Below are 26,198 nucleotides of genomic sequence, written 5' to 3'. Positions count from 1 at the left end.
TAATCACCATACATTACATCATTAGTTTTTGATGTAGTATTCCATGATTCACTGTTTGCATATAACACCCAGTGCTCCATTCAATACGTGCCCGCTTCAATACCCATCACCAGGCTAACCCATCCCCCCACCCCCCAGCTATGCCTGATTCTGAACAAAGAAACTGTAAGACAGTAGTAAATGAGTGTTCTTTTCAGAGCTATGTTTCAGAGTAATTTCTTATGAACAGTAGATAAGTTATATAAAAAAATTACACTCAGTAAGATCCACATTTGTTAAGGCTTTTTACCATGAAGTTACTCACAAATCTGGCAGCAGAAAATAAATCTCAAGTAGAAAGCCACAGTCCTACTGGGCTGAGAAGCCAGAGGACAAGGTCTAGGGTCTATGACAGTGGCTGGAATTCAAAGTTGGATATCCTGGAAAGAAGGAAACCACAAAAGACAAAGAGTGGAGTCCCAAAATCTGCATATACATACCCCTCAAATTTTTGACTGACTCCAAAAGTACAACTATGGAAGAGAAGACTGCAAGGAGCCCAGGGGAAAAACAACAGCTAGAAGGCAAAAGAGCCAAACAGAGATTTTGACAGCTGCCATCTGTAGTGGATAAGTTTTTGGAATTTCAGTCCTGCCAAGTTAGAAGGATCAGAAAACAAAATCCTAAAAGGGCCATACTATAAAAATAAAGACCATATATCAAGACTAAATCTCAGAAAAATATATTTCAAATTAAAATTTCATTTGCATGGATTAACAATAGATTTAGACACTGAAAAAGAAATTATATATAGCAATAAAAAATAGCAATAGAAACAATCTAAAACACACACAAAAAACGAACAGACTATCAATGACCTGAAAGGTAACACAGAGATCTACTATACATGTAGTTAGAAATCCACAGAATAAAAAAAGCAAAGAAGGCGCCAAAAATCAAGAAAATTTCAAGAAATAATGGCCTAAATCTTTCCAACTTTGATGAAAACCACAAACCCACAGATCCAAGAAGCTCATAAACTCCACAAGCAGAAGCAACATGAAAAACACCAAATAGAGGCACATTGTAAACAAATTGCTGGAAACCAGGGACAAAGAAAAACATTTTTTAAATATACAGAGAAAAAGACCAAAACACAGAAACAAAGAAAAGAATATCAGCAAAACTGTTGCCCAAAACTAGGCAAGCCAGGAAAAATAAAACCCAGAGAGATAGGAGAGAGAAGTATAAAATACAGAAAAAAGGGGGAAAAGAGAAAAGGAAAGCTGTCAAACTAGAATTCTATACCAAGAAAAACAGCTTTCAAAAATAAAAGCAAATGGCTTTGAAACAAACAAAAGCCTGCAGAATTCATTAGGAGCATACCTGCACTACAATATATATTAAAGGAAGTTCTTTGGGAAAAAAGAAAACCAGTAGAAATTCAGATCTACACAAAGAATGAAAGTACTAGAAATGGTAAATTCATGGAGGTAACTATGAAAGAGGTTTTTCTGTTTGTCTTGCATTTTTTAATCTCTTTAAAAGATAACCAAGAAGGATGATGGCATGACAAAAGGCACAGGAACCAACCTAAAAGAGTCCACAATAACTAAAGGTGGAACAAGCTGGGCAATAAAATAATAAAAATCATATTGGACTGGAACCCACAGAATAGAATGAGTCCAGACTGATATAATTTAAGTAATGGAATAAATAAATATATGAGAGAGAGAAAGGACAGCTTTTCATTATAGAAGAATATCAATTAATGCAAAAGAAATGAGGGAAATTTTTAAAAATCATCATTAGAATACAGTAATAATTGTTTTAGGGAAGATCAAGATCCACCAATGAATGTCAAAATCAGGGAGCAAAAGATAAAGGAAAAACAAGATATTGGCATAGACTAAAAACCAGCACTCCTTAGCTTAATTATTAAGAAGAAAAAACTACTAACTTTAAAGTAGAGCAGCACAGTAAAAATCACCATAACCAAGGTCAAAATCACCAGCAATGAGATATATCAACATCATATATCTCTTGATATGATTCACTGGGAAAAGCACCATAGTCACCTCAGTGGCATTCTTGCCAAACACATAATGTCAAACTAGTCATGAGAAAATAAACATAAACAAAAAATGAGTGATTACATAATACCTGAGCAGTACTCCTCAAAAGTATCAAGGTCATGAAAGAAAGGGAAAGACTTTCAAAAATCTTCCCACAGGTTGGAGAAGACTACAGACATATGACTATTAAATGTAATGTAGGATTCTGGAACAGAAAAAGGACATTAGTGGAAAAACTGGTGAAATCTAAATAAAATTTGTAGTTTATAGTACTGTACCAATGTAAATTTCTTGGTTTTGATCACTGTGTAATGGTTATGTAGAATGTTAATAACAGAGGAAGCTGAGTAAGGAGTAATAAGAACCCCGTGTACTGGTTTTACAACTTTTCTGTAAATATAAAATTTGTTCAAAGTGAAAAGCTTAAAAAGGATAAAATTTAAAACAAGAATAATAGCAATGCATTATTATGGGATTTATAATATATGAATAAAAAGGCATGACAATAATTGCACAAAGGATGGAAGAAGTAAAAGTGTTCTATGTGATGTTCTTAGGATATATGAGAATTGGTATAATATTATTTGAATGTAGACTGTTATGATATGTACTGTAAATACTAGAGCAGATACCAAAGTAACAAAGACATATATAACTAATATGCCAACAATTGAGAAAAATGAAATTTATAAAAATAGTCAATCTAAAAGAAGGCATGAAATGAGGGGGAAGAAAGAATAACATATGGCACAAATAGAAAATAGTTGATTTAATGCAATCATGTTGGCAACTATATTAAATGTAAATGGTCTAAACCCTTCAAGTAAGACAAAAACTTCCAGGATTAATATGATCTCACTCATATGTGGAATTTAAGAAAGAAAAGAGATAAACATATCTCTTTTTGAAAAGAAAAAAAGGAGACAGGGAAATAAGCCATAAGAAGCTCTTAACAAGAGAGAACAAACTGAGGGGAAAAGAAAAAAAGGAGAGAGGGAAACAAGCCATAAGAACCTCTTAACAAGAGAGAACAAACTGAGGGTTGACGGAGGGAGGTGGGTGCAGGATGGACTAGATGGGGAATAGGAATTAGGAAGGGCATATGTTATGATGAACATTGGGTGTTGTAAGTAAGTGATGAATCACTGAATTATACTCCAGAAACCAATATTGCACTATATGTTAACTACCTAAATTTTTAATTAAAAAAATTTAAAAAACTGCCAGAATTAAAAACCACAAGATCTATATGCTGTCTGTAAGAAACCATTTTAAATGTAAAGACACAAAAAGGTAAAAGAATGGCAAAAGATATATAAGTACCAATTAACAAGCAACCTGGAGTGGCTATATTAATATCAGATAAAATAGGATTCATAAAAAAAAAAAAAATTACCAGGAATGTTACCAGAAATACAGACAGATATTTCTTAATGATACAAGTAACCTCACTGGGGAAAAAAAAAAAAAATCCTAGGTATATCTACAAGTAATAACAGTTTCAAAATATAAGCAGCAAAAATTAATAGCACTACTGGGAGAAAAATCTATTAGTATGGTTGGCTACTTCAACACTTATTTTTTCACTAATTGAAAAAACAGTGGACAGAAAATTGATAGTGGTATAGAATGAAGGAATAATATCAACTAATGTGACCTTGCTCCAAAAAAAACCAACACAATGCATATTCTTTTCAACTGCATATAGAACATTTGGTAAGACAGGCCATATTTTATAAATCAGTAACAAAAATATTGGAAAACATCTCCTGAATGCTTGAAAATTGAACAATTCACTTCTAAATAATCCATGGGTTACAGGAGAATAAGAGATATTTAGAAAATATTTTAAACTAGACATTAATGAAAATACAACATCAAAATTTGCATGCTGCTGCTAATATAGTACTTGGGAGATTTATAATGAAATGCTTATATAATGGAAAGAAAGGTCTGAAATCAATCTAATAAAGTACACAAAGAAGAATATATTAAATCTAAAGAAAAAACTAAATAAGGAGCAGAAAACAAACAAAAAAGATAAAAAAAAAAAAAAACCAAAGATAACAGAACCAAAAAATAAAACCAAAAGCAGGGTTTTTTTTAAAAGACCAATAAAATTTATGTATCTCTAGCCAGACTGATCAAAGAAAGACCATATTACCAATATGAGGAATGAAAGAGAGACATGATTACAAATTATACTGATGACATTAAAAGAATAATATAGAACTATTATGAACTTTATGCCAAAAATTCAACAAATTATACAAAATAGACAAATGCTTTGACAGATTCAAACTACCAAAATTCAAATGAAAAGTAGAAAACTCAGGTAACTTTGTATCTATTAACTAAATTAAATTAGATCAGTAATTAAAAACCTTCCTACAAAGAAAACATCTGTCTCAGATTGTATAACTGATAAATTCTTCTAAACATTTGAGGAAATAATACTAATTCTACACAAACTCTCTAGAACATAAAAGAGGAACACTTCCCAACTCATTCTATGATATGAAGCCAACATTACTCTTACAGCAAACCATTATTTAAAAAAAAAAAAGCGAGAGAAAGAATTACAGATCAATAGCCATGATGAATATAGATACAAATTCCTTAACAAAATTTTAGTACGGGTTAAATTAAATCTAGCAAAATACAAAAAGACCCTATTAAAATGTATATAGTAGGCACTCAAATATTGGTAAACAATTAGGTTTCATAAGTTGTGACCTACCCTGTGAAGTCATATGACCTTCCCTTTTGAGTCATATCAAAGATGCTTATATTTTATTTTATATGTTATTTATTTTTTTTTAGAGGGAGGGAAGGACAGATGGAGAGAAAGAATCTTAAGCAGGCTCCACACCCAGCATGGAGCCCAACTTGGGGCATCTCATGACCTTGAGATCATGATCTGAGCTGAAAACAAGAGTCCGTCGCCTAACCAACTGCACCACCCAGGTGCCCCTAGGAACAATAATTGTTTTTAAAATATAAGCATCTTTGGGGTGCCTGGGTGGTGCAGCTGGTTAAGCAACCAACTCTTGGTTTCGGCTCAGGTCATGATCTCAGGGTCATGAGACAGCCCCAAGTGGGGCTCCGTGTTGGGTTGGGCATGGAACCTGCCTTAAGATTCTGTCTTCCCCCCCCTTCCTCTGTCCCTCCCACCACTCTCTCTCTCTCTCTCTCAAATAAATCTTAAAAAAAATTTCAACTCTTGTTCCTGAACTTACAGGAATATTTTCAAATAGAGATTAGCTGTATAAAAAAATCACATCAAATCTTACTAATTTGTAAAACCACGTAATTAACAAAAGCTGGAAATACCACAAGCTTGCACAGATTTAGGAACTTACATCAGAATTTCTACATTACATTACTTAAATCTGTCTTATAGGCTTAATTTTCCCTTTCATTGCAAAGAAGATTTCAGTAGCTCTTCTAATCAAGGGCATCTCCAACTAGGCAACATGGACAAGAGTGTCTATATTCCTTTGAACGGGTAGCCTGCTGTCATTAGAATACAATTCCCTATACCTCAGCAGGGTGGAAAGTCAATTGTATCCTCTCTCTGATCCTATCAAACCCTTCTAAGATGGCTTAAGTATTATTTTCTGTTCTCTTATTGCCTCCTTTAGCAATAACAACTTGTATACGTTTTTGTTGTTCAGTGAAACACCTGATAATCTAATGACAATAAACTAATAGTTCATTTCCAAGTCTCTAGAATCTCTTGAGGAGTCCCAATCAAAAGGCGTTATTTATTAACAACCATGAATTCCCTTTCCTGATTTCTTTTTCCTGCCAAACTAAGTTCCTCATTGGCACTTGTACAAAACACTCAAGTGAGATCCATTAAATAATGTTACCCGGACCATGAAAGCAATTTTATCACTCCTGGCAGTCCTGGGAGAATTTCAAGAATTTTAGGGACTAAGGGTTAAAATTTGAGTAATACTGAAAAATGGGTAATAGTATTGGGCTTCATTAAATTCCCTTCAAGCCCCATTTATTGAAAACCTACCATTTATTATCTACAAAAATTCACAGAAAATTAAATAGGGAATTAAAATCTCTAAGGTTCTTCAACTTTTAAAAAATTGCTGGTTCTGTCCTTAGTATTTTTATATAGATATTGATGATATATTTTTATGTTGATTATATCACTTAACTTACAGAATATAACACAGCAGTACTTCAGTATAGTAGGAATTCTGTTTTCAGTAACTGTTACTGTGTCAAATGGGTAAAAAATTTTTGCTGATTCTAATTTCTTATAGATATGAGTGCTGTAAGAGTTGTTTCTTTAAAATGGGGTAAAAATGATATGGGTTCCCAAAAAAGCATGTATTTTAACATATCAGGTCATTCTCATAAGCAAAAAGGGTTATTTTGACAAATTCACATGAAATTGTATATTATATATAAATGATGTAGCATTTTATTGATTATACAACGTAGGAATAAACTGAGCTGTTTTTATAAAGAATAAAAAAGGGTTCATGTATAAATAAATAATAAACTAAGGAAAACTGTAGGAATATTGGAAAGAGATAAAGATGGAGTTTTTTCAAAGAGCAACCATTTCCTTCCTTAGAAGAATAACACTTTTAAAACTTCATTGTCCAAATTCCCTCAACTAATTATTCAAACTGACTATCTGATGGCTCTAACTCTAATCCACCCAAGCAAAAAAAAAAAATTTTACAAAAGCATATCTTTAACATAAAACCCAACAGAACCAGTATTTGTGTACAATGAAGAGTCCCTTTCAAGATTCCTGGGTGGCTCAGTCGTTAAGCGTCTGCCTTCGGCTCAGGTCATGATCCCAGGGTTCTGGGATCGAGTCCCGCATCGGGCTCCCTGCTCAGCGGGGAGCCTGCTTCTCCCTCTTCCACTTCCCCTGCTTGTGTTCCCTCTCTTGCTGTGTCTCTCTCTGTCAAATAAATAAATAAAATCTTAAAAAAAGAACCAAATAAAAAAAAATGGTAAAAGAAGGTATGGGAGGAAGGATAGAACACTGACCTGTAAAAGAAAGCAATGACTAGGAGTTCCACCTACTACTAAACACAAAAAGACAGGACATTTACTTTATGCGTCCATGCCTTATCACACAAAAAGGTAAATGAATATAACCAAATGAAGTTTTCTTGGCTATTCTGGTGTATTATCTCTGGCTCCTCATATGGTTACATTTACTTTCTGTTTAGTATTCTTTTACTGTTTTCTGCCAGTGTTCACCCATGTGAATATGTACCACTGGTATGAAATCACACAGCATTAATAAAGATGCCATTAATGCTGAAACAGATAGATGTTCTGATTTTAATATAGTTCCCTAGAAAGCAACGCAGCTTGTGTAATGGCTAAATTCCAAATATATTATTTAAACTAAACAGTAGGCTATATTTCAAGAACTTATAATTTTTCATATTCCTCCAAATATATTGCTAGATGGCATGACTGAAAGTGGTGTACTCATATGACAAGAAAATAAGCATTTAATATGCATAATATAAACCTAATATATATCTATAATAATGTAAATCTAATATATATAGAGAGAAGTTTAACAAAATGATAATTAGCATATATTTTGAATTATAAATTCCTGTTATGGGTTGCTGCAGTAAGTCAAACTACAGTAAAGGTATGTAACACTTTTGGGGAGCCTCAGGGGCTCAGTCGATTAAGCATGACTCTTGATTTCGGCTCAGGTCATGATCTCAGGGTTGTGAGATCGAGACCCACGCTTAAGATCCTCTTTCTCATAGAGTTACCCTACAACCCAGCAATTGCACTACTGGGTATTTACCCCAAAGATAAAAAAGTAGTGATCCGAAGAGGCACATGCACCCCAGTGTTTATAGCAGCAATGTCCACAATAGCCAAACTATGGAAAGAGCCTAGATGTCCATCAACAGATGAATGGATAAATAAAATGTGGTGTGTGTGTGTGTGTGTGTGTGTATATATATATACACATATATATACATATATATACACATATATATACATATATATATACATATATACATATACATATATATGTATACACACACACACATATACACATATATACATACAATGGAATATTATGCAACCATCAAAAAATGAAATCTTGCCATTTGCAACAACATGGATGGAACTAGAGGGTATTATGCTAAGCAAAATAAGTCAATCAGATAAAGACAAGTATCACATGATCTCACTGATATGAGGAATCTGAGAAACAAGACAGAGGATCATAGGGGAAGGGAGGGAAAAATGAAACAAGATGAAACCAGAGCGGGAAACAAACTATAAGACACTCTTAATCAAGGGAAACAAACTGAGGGTTGCTGGAATGCAGCGGGGTGGGAGGGATGGGGTGACTGGGTGATGGACACTGGGGAGGGTATTTACTATGGTGAGTGCTGTGAATTGTGTAAGACTGATGAATCCTAGACCGGTACCCCTGAAACAACTAACACATTATATGTTAATAAAAAACAAAAACAAAATACCAGGGAAAAAATGCTATGGATAATTTAATTAAAACAGCTTATTTACACACACACACACACGATCCTCTTTCTCGCTCTCCTGCCCCTCCCCCCTCAAAAAAAAAGGTATAGAACACTGTAAAAAATGTCAAATTTCCATTTTACGTGACCTTTGCCCATGGGTCTTAATTTGTAAACATTCTCAAAGGGCTCAGGATTTTATTTTTTGTAATTAAAAAAGCAGCAAAGCGGGGCACCTGGATGGCTCAGTTGGTTAAGCATCTGCCTTCAGCTCAGGTCATGATCCCAGGGTCCTGGATTGAGCCCCACATCGGGCTCCCTGCTCAGTGGGGAGTCTGCTTCTCCCTCTCCCACCGCCCTTCCCCCTGCTTGTGTACTCTCTCTCAAATAAATAAAATCTTTTTTAAAAAAAGCAGTAGGGCACCTGGGTGGCTCAGATGGTTTAAAAAAGCAGTAAAGCAAGATCTGCATCACAGAAAATAACTCTGTCTTTCCTTTATAATAAAAGATAGCTTTCAAAAATTAAAAACAAATCTATAGTCATCAAAACACTACAGATCAAAACCACATAATGCCACTTCTTACTCATGGAATAGCTATAATGAAAAAGACAATAGCAAGGATGTTGAGGATGTAGAGAAACCAGAACCCTCATACACTGTGGTGGGAACATAAAAAAGTGCAGCCACTTAGGAAACCAGTCTAGAAGTTCCTCAAAAGGTTAAACATAGAGTTACCATATGACTCAGTAATTCCATGTTTAGGTATATAACCCAAGAGAAATGAAAACAAATGTCCACACAAAAACTTGGATACAAGTGTTCAGAGTAATTTTATTTGCAACAGCCAGAAAATGGAAACAACCCAAATGTTCAACTGATGAATGGGCAAATAAAATGTGGTATATTCATAGAATGGAGTATTATTCAGCAATAAGAAAGAATGAAGTACTGATATATACTACAACCTGGAGGAATTTTGGAAAACATGCTAAGTGAAAGAAGCCAGTCACCAAAGACCACATATTGTATGATTCCATTTATATGAAATGTCCAGAAGAGGCGAATCTATAGAAACAAAGTAAACTAGTGTCTGCCTAGCTAAGGGGTTTCAAGAAAACAGAGAAGGGGTAACTGCTAAAGTGTACAGAGTTTCTTTTTAGAGGGATAAAAATGTTCTAAGATTGGGGGCGCCTGGGTGGCTCAGTTGGTTAAGCGACTGCCTTCGGCTCAGGTCATGATCCTGGAGTCCCTGGATCGAGTCCCGCGTCGGGCTCCCTGCTTGGCAGGGAGTCTGCTTCTCCCTCTGACCCTCCCCCCTCTCATGTGCTCTCTCTCTCTCATTCTCTCTCTCAAATAAATAAATAAAATCTTAAAAAAAAAAAAAATGTTCTAAGATTGTTTGTGATGGTTGCACGACTCTGAATATGCTGAAACCCACTGAACTGTACACTTTATTTTTTTTTAAAGATTTATTTATTTATTTGAGAGAGACACAGCGATAGAGGGAACACAAGCAGGGGGAGTGGGAGAGGGAGAAGCAGGCTTCCCGCTGAGCAGGGAGCCCGATGCGGGGCTTGATCCCAGAATCCTGGGATCATGACCTGAGCCGAAGGCAGACGCTTAACGACTGAGCCACCCAGGCGCCCTTAACTGTACACTTTAAATGTATGAACTGTATGGTATGTGAATTATATCTTCATTAAGCTAACATCCTCCTCCCTCAAAAAACACCAAAAAAAAAAAAAAAACCCCGAAAGCAATGGGTTTTAATTGCAGCTACAGACAGAATAACCAAGCTTATTCTTTGAGAAGTACAGATCCCCTGAACCTGCCAGACTATAAGTCATAAACTATGAGAGTACGTACGATCTACTCTTCTAGACTAGTGGGGGTAGTACAATTAAGACCTAGGTTAAAATCCTAACTCTCAACTTCCTAGCTGCATGACTTTTTTTTTTTTAAGATTTTATTTTTTGAGAGAGAGAGAGCAGAGCAGGAGGGAGGGGCAGAGACAGAAGCAGGCTCTCCACTGAGCAGAGAGCCCAATGTGGGGCTCAATCCTGGGACCCTGGGATTGTGACCTGAGCCAAGGGCGACACTTAAATGACTGGGCCACCAAGGCGCCCCCCCCTTAGCTGCATGACTTTTAGTAAATTATCTAATCTTTCTACATTTTCAGTTCCTACTTCAATACAATGGAGGAAGAAGTGTCTATGTCCTTGGGTTACTGTAAAAACTTAATGAGATAAAATATGCAAAGTATACCATGACATACTGTGCTCAAACAATAGCTATTTTATTATTATGATTATGTCGCTTTACTGGACATTTTCTTGTTCTTTATAAGGAAAAGATAATGCAGACTTCTGCAATGTTTGCCCCAAATCCATGCATCTAAGTTAAACCTTAGAAATCTTAACCCCTTTTAAGAAATACTTTTATCTTTAAAATCAGTTTATTGTCTACCTGATGCCCTGCTTGGAATAAAATAACATTTATGAAGTTAGTATTTTTACAGAAATACAAAAATTACAAGAACACAAACTTTAATAATGCCACTAATTGTGGGAAGGTACTCAAACAAATCCAAAGGTTATTTTTAAAATTACAAACTTAGGAATAAAGGTCAAAAGATTAGGCAGACACAACCATTTAATTAAAATTTGCCAATTTTTAAAAATACATTCACTTTAGTAAAAATGCTGTATCTATATGCTATGAACAAACTGAAGTAAATTTAAAATCCTGTAATTTCAGGGCACCTGGGTGGCTCAATCGTTTCAGCAACTGCCTGCAGCTCAGGTCATGATCCTGGAGTGCCAGGATCGAATCCTGCATGGGGCTCCCTGCTCAGTGGGCAGTCTACTTCTCTCTCTGACCCTCCCCCATCTCGAGCTCTCTCTCTCAATAAATAAATAAATAAATATATTTTTAAAAAATAATAAAATCCTATAGTTTTTTTTTTAAGATTTATTTATTTGAGAGAGAGAGAGAAAGAGAGCATGAGAGAGGGAAGGGTCAGAGGGAGAAGCAGAGTCTCCGCTGAGCATGAAGCCTGACGCAGGACTCGATCCTGGGACTCCAGGATCATGACCTGAGCCAAAGGCAACCGCTTAACCAACTAGGCCACCCAAGCACCCCAAGAATCCTATAATTTCTTACATAAGAAATGTATGTTCTTAATTCCTAGGTAATTTGATAACATCTCTACGGAAAGACATCCTAAATAGGACTCTCATGAATTAAAGCCAACTTTTTCAGATGGAGGATAACACATGCACAAAATAATAACAACAAAAACAGGAAATAACATGTGATATTTTGATATTTCTATATAAAAATTTAGCATTTCTCTTTTCTTTAGTAATTCTACTTCAGAATGAACCATATATACTGGTGAAATTTTAACTGAATCTGGTATGAAATCAAAAGTCAATCAACAACCACATTTCTATCTGAAGACATGAAAAGGAGTATTTCCATTCAGATTCCTGAGGATATTTTAGTATCTCATAAGTGACATACTTTCAAAGTACAGTTTGGGAAAATCTATCATGGATTATCTAAACACATTTAATGAAACCAAAACTAAATTAAGATTTTGTGTCTGGTGAGAGTTAAATGTAGAAAAACACCATACCTAAAACTTAAACTGTATCTTTTTCAAAGCTAAATAAATTTTTAAACACACCTACAGAATATTCTCTCTCTACAAAGCTGCAGTTCCTCGAGTTTCCTTTGTCACCCACTATAAGACCAATGCTCAAGCAACAATATTTTTAAATCACCTATTTTATTCAGAATATATCTGCCTTTCATAAGAAAACCTTCCTTAAAATTACATAATTAACTTTTATGCCAATTTTTTATATGTTATAAAACGAGCCCACAAATACCTTTATCAATTTCTCAAAACTGCTAAGTCAAGGTTTACTATATTCCCTAATTAAAATATAAAAATATTTTTACAGAGTTGTTTACACATATATATATTTCCTGTTTTTTATAAAACTACCATTCTTTTGCTTTTTTTTTTTTAACAAGGCTCTGATATGCCAATCTTTTGTAGTAAATTATGTAGGAGAGTCATGTGAATTTACACATTTTTCAGATAAAGAAGGAAAAGTTAAAGAACTGGAAAATGTAGCCTTAATGAATCTACTATACTTTTTAAGTATTTTTAAAATAGGCGGTAACAAGTTAAAAATTCAGGAAACATTTTTTTATTCCTACAAATTCACCTTTTCTCCAGTGAAAATGAAAGCAGAATAGGTTTATGTGAAACAGGCCCAACTACATCTATATTCTAACTCACTTTCTTAAGTTTATAACATAAGCTCAAACCATACACTAAAATTGCTAAAATTAAATAATTAAAGTAAAACATAAAGAAGATGAAATGTAGAAACCAGCTGTTTTTACGCAAGTATCAGATATTTTCTGATATGGAAAAGCACTTGACAAAATTATCTGGCATAACAAATACTACAAATAGTAGTAACCCAAGGTCTCTTACCAATTTCAGCAGGTAGTTGTTTGATTTTGTTCTCTCGAATGCTAAGCATGCTGAGTTTTGACAGATTTTTGATGTCCTTTTCCACAGTAGTTATACGATTAAAGCGAAGGTAAAGAGTGGTGAGAGAATCTAGTCTATACACCACTGAAGGAATTTCTCTCAGTTTATTATGCCGTAAATCAAGCATCCGCAGCTTCTTCAAGTTATCAAGAGAGTCAGGCAAACTGGTAAGTGAGTTTTCATTTAGAGCCAGTGTCATGAGATTTACTAGACAGCCCACCTCTGCTGGGAGGGACTGCAATTTGTTGCTATATAAATAAAGTTCTGTTAACTGAGTCAACTCTTTGATTGATGATGGCAATATGTGTATAGACCTCTTGGATAAGTCCAAACGCATTGAATTCTCTTCCCGGCATTTGTTGAGCTCTTTAATCACCTCTGCATTGCTAGATTTTTTTCTAGTCCCAGGTGCTGGATTTGGCCGTTTGATCGTATTGTCAACTGAAAAAGCCACCCCTGGTTGGGCAGCACTGGAGTCCTTCTTTCCATCTTTGGCATCTTTCCCTTTGGTCTTAGGTTCTTTTTCTTTGCTCTCTTTCCCAAAACCTCCAGAGGCTTTTGCCTCTTTTTCTCTTTCCTTGGCTGATGGCACTTTGGGATCTTTCTCTTTAGAGTCTTTTTCTTTTCCTAAACTACTACTCATGATGACTCAAGCTTGGGCAAAAACTACATGAACTCCTTCGTTTTATTTGCCAACAACAGTAAATGGAATTCAAAGATGAAGAGACAAAGATCCTACACAATCAAAAAAGGTGTTGGCTTGAAGAAGTAATCACCATGGAGTAATGGCCATCTGTTACATGTTGGATCTAAAAGCACTATGCCCATTTCTGATAACTTGTTCCAACGGGTAAAATGGTGCTGGTCAATGATTCATTAGAATTCCTGAAATACAATACAAAAAGAATATTAAATTACTTTAGATTATAATTTATATTAAGTAAATGGGCTCTGAAAAAGAATCTTACTGAAACTTTGGCCATTTTTCTATGATTTGATGCAGTAAATACTTACTGAACACTTTCTACTATGCAAAATTCATTGAAAAACTATAAAAATTGATAAGGCAGGCCCCTATCTTCAAGAACTTTACAATCTAACAAGAAGAGGTAAGGTAAGCATACAAGTTACTCTAAGTTTGTAAAAACTAAAAAGTGGGAGAAATCATAATAGCAGCTAATGTTTGAGTGCTTTCTATGTACAAGCATTACTGTAAGAAATTTACAAATATTAATTTAATACACATAACAGCCCAAGAGATCAACTGTCGTCCCTATTTTAAAATAGGGACACCAAGGCACAGAAATACTTTTAAGTAACTAGTCCTGTGATCTTGGAAAAGCAACAGAGTTGAGATTCCAATGTATATATCCACAGCCTGTGTTCCTAACCACTACACTAAAACTGCTCTATCTGCAACTAATTGCCTGACAGCTTTAGGTAACAGAAAGGATTTCAAAGGCTATAATGATAGAATCAAGAACAGTCTCACAAAAGAACAAAATGGCAAAGTGAAACACGTACGGAGCACAGCAAATAGTTTAGGGAAAAGGACATTAAGAATCTGTACTTTAATAAAGATTCTAGGTGATTCCGATGCAGGTAGATCTAGGGACCACCTTGGGAAACAGTAACAAAGAGCAATCTCCACTTATGTCTATAAACTAGAAACTGAATGGTGATAAGAATTCTTAAGGGTTCTAAAAAGTAGAAAAAGTTCACTGGTAAAATGACTGACCAAAAGGAATTACAAAGGCTGAAAAGATGAGTAAAATCTTTGTGAAGGAGTCAGTCCTCCCTAAGCATTTTGAAATTTAAAATATAATTTGTATCTTGTGACTCTGTTATTAATTTTATAAGTAACTGATCTTTATATGGTAGTAGGGCTTAAAGATTAAAGACAAAATGATTAACATCCAACCTGATTATCTTAAGGGGTTAAAAAAAGTTAAAATTTTATGAAACCACCAAAAGTATTTGATAGTCTAAGTGCACAGGATCCTGCTAAGAATTTCTATACAGAGAACGTGAGCCCTACCCTTATACAAGGTTACAGTTTAATGACATAGCCAAAACACTCACATATAACAACATAAAATAGTATAGTAAATCCTCAGACAATGACATATGCTATTGCTCTTTTGAGAAAACTGACATCAGTCAAAATGTCTGAGAAAGGTTGTGTACAGAAGTACAAGCAAGTAAAGACAAGGTGGCAAATCAGTCCAGGCAGATACAATGAAAGGGTAACTTAGGCCAAGAATACAGAATGATCTTAGTTTGCCACAGGAAAGAGAAAAGGTGGAACTTTGATGAAGCAAAGTCTCAGGGGTGCAGTAATAATAGGAGCTGGGTAGAAGATTAATGATCTGTAAATTCCAGACTAGAGTTTGAACTTTATCAGCCTATAAGATTCCACAGTTAAATAAACATGATTATTTTTGCTAGCGCATCAGAAAAGTTATTATCTCCCCACTACTCACCACCCCTTCAAAAAGAGAAAATAATTATTTTGATCTACAGTGGAGAAAGACTAAGAAAACCTTCAGAGATACTGATTGAGAAAGCAATGCTGATGAGCCAAAATGAAAGCACATTTATTAAAATGATACAACAGTGAATAATGGGAGTATATATACACAGATGACAGAATACAGACATTGCTTATCAATTTGTATGTAAGAAATGTCATTATGCCAAGTTTCTGAAAATCAAATTTGTATTTAGCAAGATATGTATGTACTAAATCTCAAGCGAGATGCAGATGGTATAAAAAAGATGTCACATATTAAAGAACAAATCTAGCCTCTCATGAAGTATACTAGCAAAACTTTAATGCTTCTGCTTAATAATTAGATCTAAAAGCATTTTTATGAGTTAAAAATAACACTTTTCTAAACACACAATTGGCATTTTTAAAGATGGAATCCTTGATCTCCTATTCTGAGGTTTCCCAAACTTCCCTAATAAAAAAATAAAATAAAATAAACTTGGGATATTGGTTTAAAAAAAATAAATTCCCAGGCTCTACCCTAAACCACTGAACTGGAATCTTTAGGAAGAGGAATCTAGGAAACATCTGTTTTAATAAGAAATGTCTCAGCAAATGCTTATCAAGTTTGGAAATACAGGATATAACCAAATCTTAACACTGAACATCTGAACACTGGTATATTTACTATTGTATTTCTTAAATATTATTCTAAAAATGAAAACTGAGGGGGTGGCCGGTGAGTTCAAGCCCCACCATGGGTGTAGAGATTACTTAAAAAAAATAAAATGAAAACCAAAGAACTACATAAATATTTGTATGTTATATACATGATACTATTATAAATGTTAAAAATGGTTCCATAAAAAAATAAAATAAAAATGAAAATTGAGGATAAAGGAGTGGGTCAGGGAAGAAATTGTATTAATGACAAAACAAGTTATTAATAATTTAGTTTCCACTGAAGTTTGAAAAGACTTCCCATAATATATAAATACCATAATATATTTGAAGCTCATTCTAGAGATACTTGAACTATTTTACAGTTTCCCTGCAAGAGTGATGGATTTGAACTGACCCCACATACTCATCCTATAATTCTTGTACCTAATGAGATTTATTGGTATACAGTTCAGGTACTGTTCATAAAAATATAACTAGTTACAGAGAACAGAATTTGGACTTTGACATCACCATACTGAAAGGAATTAACTAACTAATCGGGCTTGACTATTAACTAAAAAATTTTCACATCCAGTAAAAATATATGTTGTCTAAGATAACTAACAAATGACTTGACAGTCTCAAATTAAGTTCTGGGTCTAATCCAGATCTGAATCAGGTGACACCACTAAACTTTTTTGAACAAGAAAAACAGGATTGGGAGTAATCTTTCATGTTTCTTGGAAATAAACTATTCAACAGATTTTTTAAAAAATCCCTTTGTAACATTGTGGGAGACGGTTATATTTGCACAAAATTTGACTCTTGCACCCAGTTATGTAATAGAAAGTGACAGTACCCATTCTAAAAATGCTTAAAATCTAGTGAAAAAGCGTAAAATTGCACCAATTACTAAGCTGAGGTTAGCAATGGTGTTTTTATATTGGGATCTTCATCACTCCCGAAGATTCCTCTATTCCCTACCACCTAATAACTACCATACATAGAGCACTTGACATGAACTTTTATCTTATTTCAAATTTTCACAACCACATCAAGAAAGATATTGAAAGTGTCTCCACTTGGTTTCTTGAGTCCATTTTATCATTTGTCCAAAAATGATACAAAATATTACCAATTCTATCTGTTGACAGAAGTCTTAGTTGATAAAATTTTTTCTCAGGTACTTAGTTATGTTTTAAATTATGAAAACTCTCAACTTCAAATTCCTAAGTAGAAGAGTTCCTCTACTTCCAATTTATAGACAAGAAAATTGAGGCACTATAGTCAGATACCTGGTAAGTAAGGAAAAATTCAAAACCAGGTCTATTGACTCTAAGCCCATATATGTTCTTTCCACTGTACCATGCTGTATTTCAAAGACCAAATCATAATTGTATGAGGATGCTGATTATAATACTTTAGGCCTCAATACCTTCTAAGCCAGGGGTCAGCACACTTTTCCTGTAAAGGGCCATATATTAAATGCTTTGTGGGCCAGAAGTTCTGTTACAGGTGCTCAATTCCATCACTTTAGCATGAAAACAGCTAGACAGCTGTAAATGACTACATGAGGCTCTGTTTCAATAAAAGTTTTCCAAAAGAGGCCACATACTGAATTTGGCCCTCCGGTGACAGTTTTCCAGGTCGCTGTTTCGTATTTCAAATCATTCCTTTCAGGAACTGTATCTTGTATGCAAACTGGATGTAAGAAGTAAAAAAAAAAATGTCCTTGTTCTTATAATACACTCAACATTACTTTTAGCTATTTCTAAAATAGCTACAATTTCCTAAAATCTAGGGGAAGGAGGACTGGAGGGGAGATGGAAGTGAGAAAGCACTAGCCTAACAAAATCTATTCTTGGTATAGACTACAATGATAATCATCACATGTAACAATTATTTTTTAAAAACACATCAATAGGCCACATACACTAAATATCTTCCTTAGTCTTACCTTAAATGTGAATGTGAAAGCTGTACAATATTGGATCTTGAATTATAATGAACAGGACTTCTGGTTCCAAACAAGATGGAATAAGCCCATTTTACCCTGTTCCTCCCATTAATTATAACCTAAAACCTCGGACAAAATACATAAAGCAACTAGCAGAAGATTCTGAAAGGTAGAGAAAAGGAGGTACCGTGGCTAGGGACTCTGGCTGAAGGATAGATAACCTGCTGGTGAGTTCTTTTTTTTTTTTTTAAAGATTTTATTTATTCATCAGAGACACAGAGAGAGGCAGAGGGAGAAGCAGGCTCCCCACTGAGCAGGGAGCCCGATGCGGGACTTGATCCCAGGACCCTGGGATCATGACCTGAGCCGAAGACAGACACTTAACCATCTGAGCCACCCAGGCGCCCTGGTGAGTTCTTTTTTTGTTGTTCTTCTTGTTTCCTACATATCCTGCCTGGCAGTAGAGAAGCGCATAATCCAAAAACACCGGTAAGTACCTACCAAAAAAAAGGTCCAAGAAAAGTTCTCTCTCTCTAGTCAAAGGACTATGAAGACAATGAAAAGAAGCTACAGTCTGGAAGAAGATGTATCCGAAATATATAAAGAAGTCCTTTAAATAGTAAGAAAACAATCAATCCAATTAGAAAAGGGGTGAAAGACTTGTAGTGACACTCCACTAAAGACATACACGTAAAGATGTTCAATATCATTAGTCGTTAGGGAAATGCAAATATAACTGCATGTCTATTAGAAGAGCTAAAATAAAAAATATGGATGATACCAAGTGCTGGTGAAAATGTGGAGAAACTGGATCAATCACTCATTGCTGATGAGAATGTATATTGGTATAGCCACTCTGGAAAAAAATTTGGCAATTTCTCATAAACATACAACCCAGAAATTATACCCATAGGTGTTTATCCTAGAGAAGTGAAAACTTAGATTGACACAAAAATATGTATACAAACATTCATAGCAGCTTTATTTGTAATGCCCCAAAAGTGGAAACAGCTACCCCAATGCCTTTTATTGGGTGAACTGATAAACTGTGGTACATCCACACAATAGAATACTGTTCAACAATAAAAAGGAAAAGGAACAAACTATCCTTGCACATAAAAACTGGGATGGATCTCAAGGGCACTATGCTGAGTGAAAAAGTATCAAAAAGTTAATATATGTGATTCTGTATGATTCTGTTCATATAGTATTTTTAAATGACAAAATTATACTTATGGAGAGCAAATGAGTGGTTGCTATGGCTTAGGATTGGGTGAGAGTATGACTATAAAGGGGTAGCATGTGCGAGTTTCTTTGAACTGATGAAACAGCTGTGTACTTTGTGTGGTGGTTATAAGAATCTGTACAAGTTTTCAGAGTGCCTGGGTGGCTCAGTCAGTTGAGCATCCAACTCTTGGTTTCGACTCAGGTCATGATCTCAGTCAGGGTCTTGGGATCAAGCCCCACATTGGGCTCTGCGTTCAGGAGGGAGCCTGCTTGGGATTCTCATTCTCCCTCTCCCACTGCTCCTATGCCCCCTGCTCTCTCTCTCTCTCAAATAAATAAATAAATCTTAAAAAAAAAAAAAAAAAGAATCAGTATAAGTTTTCAAATTTCATAGGACTATCAACAACCCCCCTCCAAAAAAAGACTGCCTGGAAAAACTGGTAAAATCTCAGACTGTAGTTTACTTAATAGTAATGTACCAATGTCAATTTCCTGATTTTGATAATTGTACTATAGTTACATAAGATGTTGTTATTGGTAGATAATAAGTGAAAAGTACAAGGGAACTCTCTGTACTATTTTTAAAAATTCTATCAGTTTACAATTATTTCAAAAGAAAAATGTAAACAATAAAATATAATGGTCAATACAAACCTACCATATGTAAATTATAAAAAAGCACACTGAGTTTTTTTCAATAAAATGGAAGTTTAAAAACCACATTTTAGAAAAAAAAACATTTTGAAAATAACAATTTTTTAAAAAATAAATGAATAACAATTCATATTGGCTAGAAAAAGATTTTTCTCAATCTTGTTCAGTATCAGATAAAAAATATACCCATTCACAGATACCATTCAATTTGGGAAGGTATATATTTCATAAACATTACCAGGAAAGAAAAAGTTCTTTAAGTACAAATATATTTAAATACACTTTAGTTAATATAATTATCATTCATAAAATAATGGTGAGTAAATCAAGAACACCCTAAGCATACATTCCCCTCTGTCTTCTAGATAAAGTTAAAAGATAATTTAACTAGAATTAGTTCAAAAGCTTGGCCATTATACATCAAAATACTCAGTAACTCCAGTTTTACTTGTCACCATATCTAACATAAACTGACCTTTTAGTAAAAAAAGAAAGAAAAATTAAATGGAATGGAATGAGAAAAACATCTGCAGTGTCATCAGACATGCTACCATAAGTCTGAGGTACAACCTGCCAATATCCAGTAAGTAGTGTTGTGCTAATGTCACACCATTGCTCTTAGAATTTGAGGGTCAAATTAAAAGGACAGTTCCAATAGTTCCTTTGTTGGAAATAGAGAATTTCATTATTTTGTAATCCATCTGATAAGATTTAAACGTAAGTGATATAACTGACATGTATTACAGAATCAAAGGTGAACATTACTGTAGAAAAACAAAAAGAACGAAAGAAAAAGAAAAGGTAAATGAGTTCTAACTATATTAGGAGGTAGGGAGCCAGAGACTAGTCTGGAGCATAGTTCTGGCAATATGGTAAAGAAGCAATGCACAGAAACTTTATTTACTCAGGCATTTTTATAAACAATCTACGTATGGAAGATGAATACTAGTAAGACATACATAAACAGTTCCTAAATGGCAGTCCAAAGACAACTTCAAGCAAAAGAAATACTACAATTACCTCATATAAGCATTTAACAAAATATATATTGAACCCCTCTGTGTGCCAGGCATCATGCTAAGTGCTGAATAAATAAAACAGACATGGTTCCTGTCCTCAAAGTGCTTACAGTCAGGTAGAAAAATGATAAAAAAAGCATTCCATAAAGAGAAAATAAGATATAAAGGCTGAGATATGCAAGAAACATTATGAGATAGAGGAGCTAAATGGAGGCCAATGTTTCACTGATATGAGATCAGACTGTAGTTAAGAAAAGAACAAGATTATGCAGGATTTTGTAGCCATAATGAGCATAGATTTTCTTCTACACCATTCAATGGTTTTAAGAGAGTAACATGATCTATGTTTTTAATCTCTCTCACAGTATTGTACAGAGAATGGATTTCAAGGGAAAGAGTAGAAGCAGGAAACCAATTAGAAGACTATTACAGTAACTAGGTGGGACTTGATCTTACACTAACATATTACACAATAGATAAAGTGGATACATTCAAGAAATCTTTAGTAGGAAAACTAACAAACTTGGTGATGTATTCTACGTGGCCAGAGAGGTTGAGGAAGAGAATTCTGGAGCTAAGAGGCCTGAGATAAAAACAAATGTGGACGTTATCAGCATATCGATAGCTCATAAGACCATGATCAGCATGAACAATACAAAAAGGGGGGCAGTGAGTTCAGGGCTACACTCAGGACATCTGTAACAAAGACCTTGATCCTAGGCAACCACAAAATTTACAGATAAGGTATAAAAGGTTTCTTCCTGGGGCCAAAGGATGGGCTAGAGTGGTAGGAAGCAAAATCAAAAGAATATGGTATCCTGATTATACGAAGTATTGAGAAAGATGTGGAAAAATCGGAATCCTAACTCACTGTTAGTGGGATTGTAAAAGTTTTCCAATTTTGAAAACAGTTTGGTACTCTATTAAAAAGAATAAACTCTCACCATGTCAAAGTAGACCTATGAAAATAGATTATATTCTTTGAATGCACTGTGTACAAGTTAACCTTCAATACCTGCCATGTAAATATTATTCATGATCCATTATATCTAATATTATTTACCTCAGTGTTATGCCAATATGGTTCACCCGTATAGCCACCATGATAAAAAATATTCATGTCTTGTTTTAGATTAAAAGCTACATAGTACATAAATAAAAATTAAAAGGTAAACAATGCACATACTTTCTTGGTAAAAGAAATTATCAATCATTTTCATATCATCAATATCGAAACTAGAAAAGCCTGTGAGATCATCTAGTACAAACTTATCATCCTTCCAATCACCCACTCATTCACCAAGCACCTATGAGTCAGGTACTAAACTATATCTGGGGATAGAAAAGCCAATCAAACAAAAAAATCTTTGCCTTCAGTGATGTTACAAAGAGAGGGAAACAGACAAGTTATAAAACTTTGGGAAAGGTAATATGAGAGCACAGAGATGAAGGAGGGGTGGGAGGAAAGTATTGTGATGAGGCTACAATTGAATCCTCAAAACTGAATAGGGGTTCACAAATTCATTCTGTAGGGATGGGCAGATACTGTGTGCACAGGAATATCATCCAGACCCAGGAACCATAAGCAGTTTTTCTACGTTGGAGTTTAGGCCCCAAAATAAGGTTGAAAATCCAGACTGTCTAATCTTGAAAACCTGAGTATTCAAATTTAGTAATTTGGACTTTATTCTGCAGCACCACAATTTTCAAACCCTAATATTCCAGAAGGGTACTTTCAGGGGCTGCTAAGAGTAAATATGAAGAGCCATTAAAGTATTCCTAAAGAAGAGGGCATCTCACAGAACTATTTTTGAAAACTTATCTGATACTGTTCTGAATGATTTTAAAAGATCAGGGGTACAAAAGGAAGATAGAAAAATTAGAGGGCTACTACAAAATCTAATGACTGATTCTCAAACGCTCTCAAATCAGCACCAGACATGTTCTAGAAGAATCATTTGGGGAGTACAGAAATCCTAAACCCAAGAATGCTACCAAAATAAATATCTGGGGTAGGAAATAGCAATCTGTATGTTCAAAGAGTTTTCCAGGTGATTCCAAATGCAGGACCAAATTTGGAAACCATGTAATAAAGCCATGTGAAATATGATAATGGTAAATTCAACCACGTTCTTCTTTTTTAAAGATTTATTTATTTATTTGAGAGAGACAGAGAGCGAGCTTGTGGGGGGGGGGGCAGCGCGGGAGGGAGAGGGAGGAAAGAAGCAGACTCCCCACTGAGGGTGGAGCCCGAGGCACAGGGCTCCATCCCCTGACTCATGAGACCTGAGCCAAAATCAAGAATCAGATGCTTAACCAACTGAGCCACCCAGGTGCCCCCTCAACCACTTTTAATAAGAGTATTTTGGAATTTCTGGTTCATTTTAGGTTGTCTCAATGTTTAGGGAAGTGCTGTCAGCATTTAATGGGCAGGGGATGAAGGTATAAAAAACCATCCCTGCATGTTGCACAACCTTTAAATGCCCATCAGGTAGATAACTAGTTGAAATATCTATTTATAATTTTGAGTGCTTAGAACCTAACACCATTTTTTAAAGTAATCTCTATGCCCAATGTGGGGTTCAAAATCATGACCCCAAGATCAAGAGTTGCATGCTCTACCAACTGAGCCAGCCAGGCGCCCCTAGAACCTAGCTCTATTTTACACATGAAGTCCAATTATTTTTATACTTTTCAGGAAATATAACAACGTCCACATTCTAGAAGGAAAGATACTTTGTTTAGCTTAGTACTTCAAGAATTATTATTTCTTTTTTTTTATTCATTACTCTGACAATCACTGACACCCATACAGATCTTGGCATTTGAGTCACCAACACAACGCACCTATATAAGTTTGCATTTGCAACTGTTATGATGATGTATGTACAAGCCTTTAGTCTTCCTTATTTTCTAGTATTGTGCCTGGGCATTTTCATATTGACAAACAAAATGTGTATCTTATTTTTCCTTTCAATTAACCAGTGTATTATAGTTTCAGTGTAAACCATCCTTTCAGAATAATAAAAGGGGTTTTACAAAATAATTTGTTATGTAAATAGGATATTAGGTCTGAGGCATTTAAGAACCACTGGTTTAAATTACAAACAGATGTTAACAGTAGTGCATGAGAATAATTCAAGAGACATTTTAGAGACAGAATCAAAGTAGTTAGAGATGAATGGTATTAAGGAGAAGTAAGAGATCCAGAGTAATGTCAAACTGCTGGCTTAAACAACCAGATAGATGTAACATGAATTATTCAAGTTAGGGAACCAGAAAGGGAAAAAACTGTAAAATTTTGGACAAGCTTCTACTGAGGTTCCAGTGAAAATATCCAGGCTATCCTATTCTAGTCTACACTTGAAAACAGGATTTGGAGAGGCACTTGGGTGGCCCAGGTCATGATCTCAGGGTCCTGGGATCGAGTTGTGTAGGGCTACGTGCTCAGCAGGGAGTCTGCCTGTCCCTCTCCCTCTGCTCCTCCCCCCACTTGTACACTTGTTTTCTCTCAAATAAATAAAATCTTAAAAGAGGAAGGGGGGAAGGGGAGAAGAAGAAGAAAAGAAAGTAGGATTTGGAATAAAGCAGAAAGATCCAGGCTAGAAATAAACTTATGGCCTTGGTATCAACAGCATAATGGCACCTGAAGGTTTGAAATGAGAAAATCCACAGAGAGCATATAAAATAAAAAGATACTGGTACCCTGGGGAAGATAAACATTTAAGAATAGGTGGATGAAAAAAAAAAAAAAAAAGAATAGGTAGATGAAGATGGGCCCAATGAATACCTTGCTTTCTTAATCTCTGAACAAAATTCTAAGCTCACCTGAAAAGGTTACCCAGATGTCTAATTCTGCAGGTCAACTAAAACTTTTTCTTTCAATTAAACAAGCTACAACTACATCTGACTTTCTCACAAAAGGAAGCTACTTATAAGGTATTTTACTGACAATATGTATACATTAAAAAGAATGCATTGTTATTAAAAGATTTTTCTAGAGCCAAATCTTTATTTTTCATAAACATGAAAGAAATCAAAGGAAATTTAACTTTTAAAAAACTTTATACAAGAATAAAAATAATTTTTCAAACAGGTAAGAAAATTTTTCAAACTGTAAGAAATCTTAGAGATAATTTTTATACCTTAATTTCAACTTTTTTTTTTAAGATTTATTTTAGAAAGAGAGCAAGCGAGCGTGCACAGGGGAGAAGAACACAAAGGAGAGAGAAACTCAAGCAGAATCCACGCTGAGTGAATTCTGAGAGCCCGATGTGGGGACTCAATTTCACGGCCCTGAGATCATGACCTGAGCTGAAACCAAGACTCGGACCTACTGCGCCACCCAGGGCCTCTAATTTCAACATTCTTTAGGACAAGAAACACTTTGTGAAGCACAAAGATATAAAACCAGCAGAAGTGTCAAAGGCCACAGGCAAAAAGGCAGAATTGTAAGCAGTTATATCTGAAGAAACAGAGTGATCTTAAAGAAATGGATTGTAAAGGGGTGCCTGTGTGGCTGTCAGTTAAGGTGCTGCCTTTGGCTCAGGTCATGATCCCAGGGTCCGGGCATCAAGCCCCACATCGGGCTCCTTGCTCAGCAGGGAGCCTGCTTCTCCCCTGCGTGCCACTCCCCCTGTTTGTGCTTGCTCTCTCCCCCTCTCTCTCTGTGTCAAATAAATAAAATCTTTATTAAAAAAAAAAAAATGGATTGTAAAAAACCTGTCAGGCCCACAGAAGTTGCTTCATTCAATTAGGCATATATATGGACTCAACAGTAGATGAGGCTCTTACAGGTGACTCTACAAAACCCACAATTTAGTACTAAGTTTCATGTCACCTATATATTTAGTATGTTTCCAACAGGTTTGGGGGCACATCTAAACATGGAGGCCTGTCAGTATAAGATGTCAAAGCCCAAGTGGAGATAACATCAGAGAAAATAGCACAGTAAATAACTCCAAAAATTCACTCCACAAAAGCAATGTGAAAACTGGCAAAACCAGTTGGAATAAATTTTATCAGAACTCTGGAAATTAACCA

At 35.0% G+C, this 26,198-nt stretch overlaps 1 protein-coding gene across 2 annotated transcripts in view; it reads right to left on the bottom strand.

Moving 5' to 3' along the window:
• SHOC2 (SHOC2 leucine rich repeat scaffold protein) overlaps window positions 1–26,198 on the bottom strand; it is a 92,005-nt gene that overhangs the window by 35,442 nt on the left and 30,365 nt on the right. For both annotated transcript variants that reach the window (XM_021699888.2, XM_021699887.2), the window contains exon 2: window positions 13,085–14,029. In XM_021699888.2, the coding sequence (XP_021555563.1) occupies window positions 13,085–13,787 (703 nt within the window). In that variant the 5' untranslated portion in view covers window positions 13,788–14,029. The remainder of the gene's footprint in view (window positions 1–13,084; window positions 14,030–26,198) is intronic.

This window comes from Neomonachus schauinslandi, chromosome 6, assembly GCF_002201575.2.
Source record: "Neomonachus schauinslandi chromosome 6, ASM220157v2, whole genome shotgun sequence".
Lineage (NCBI taxonomy): Eukaryota > Metazoa > Chordata > Mammalia > Carnivora > Phocidae > Neomonachus > Neomonachus schauinslandi.
This window is presented reverse-complemented; position numbering and strand designations above follow the sequence as displayed.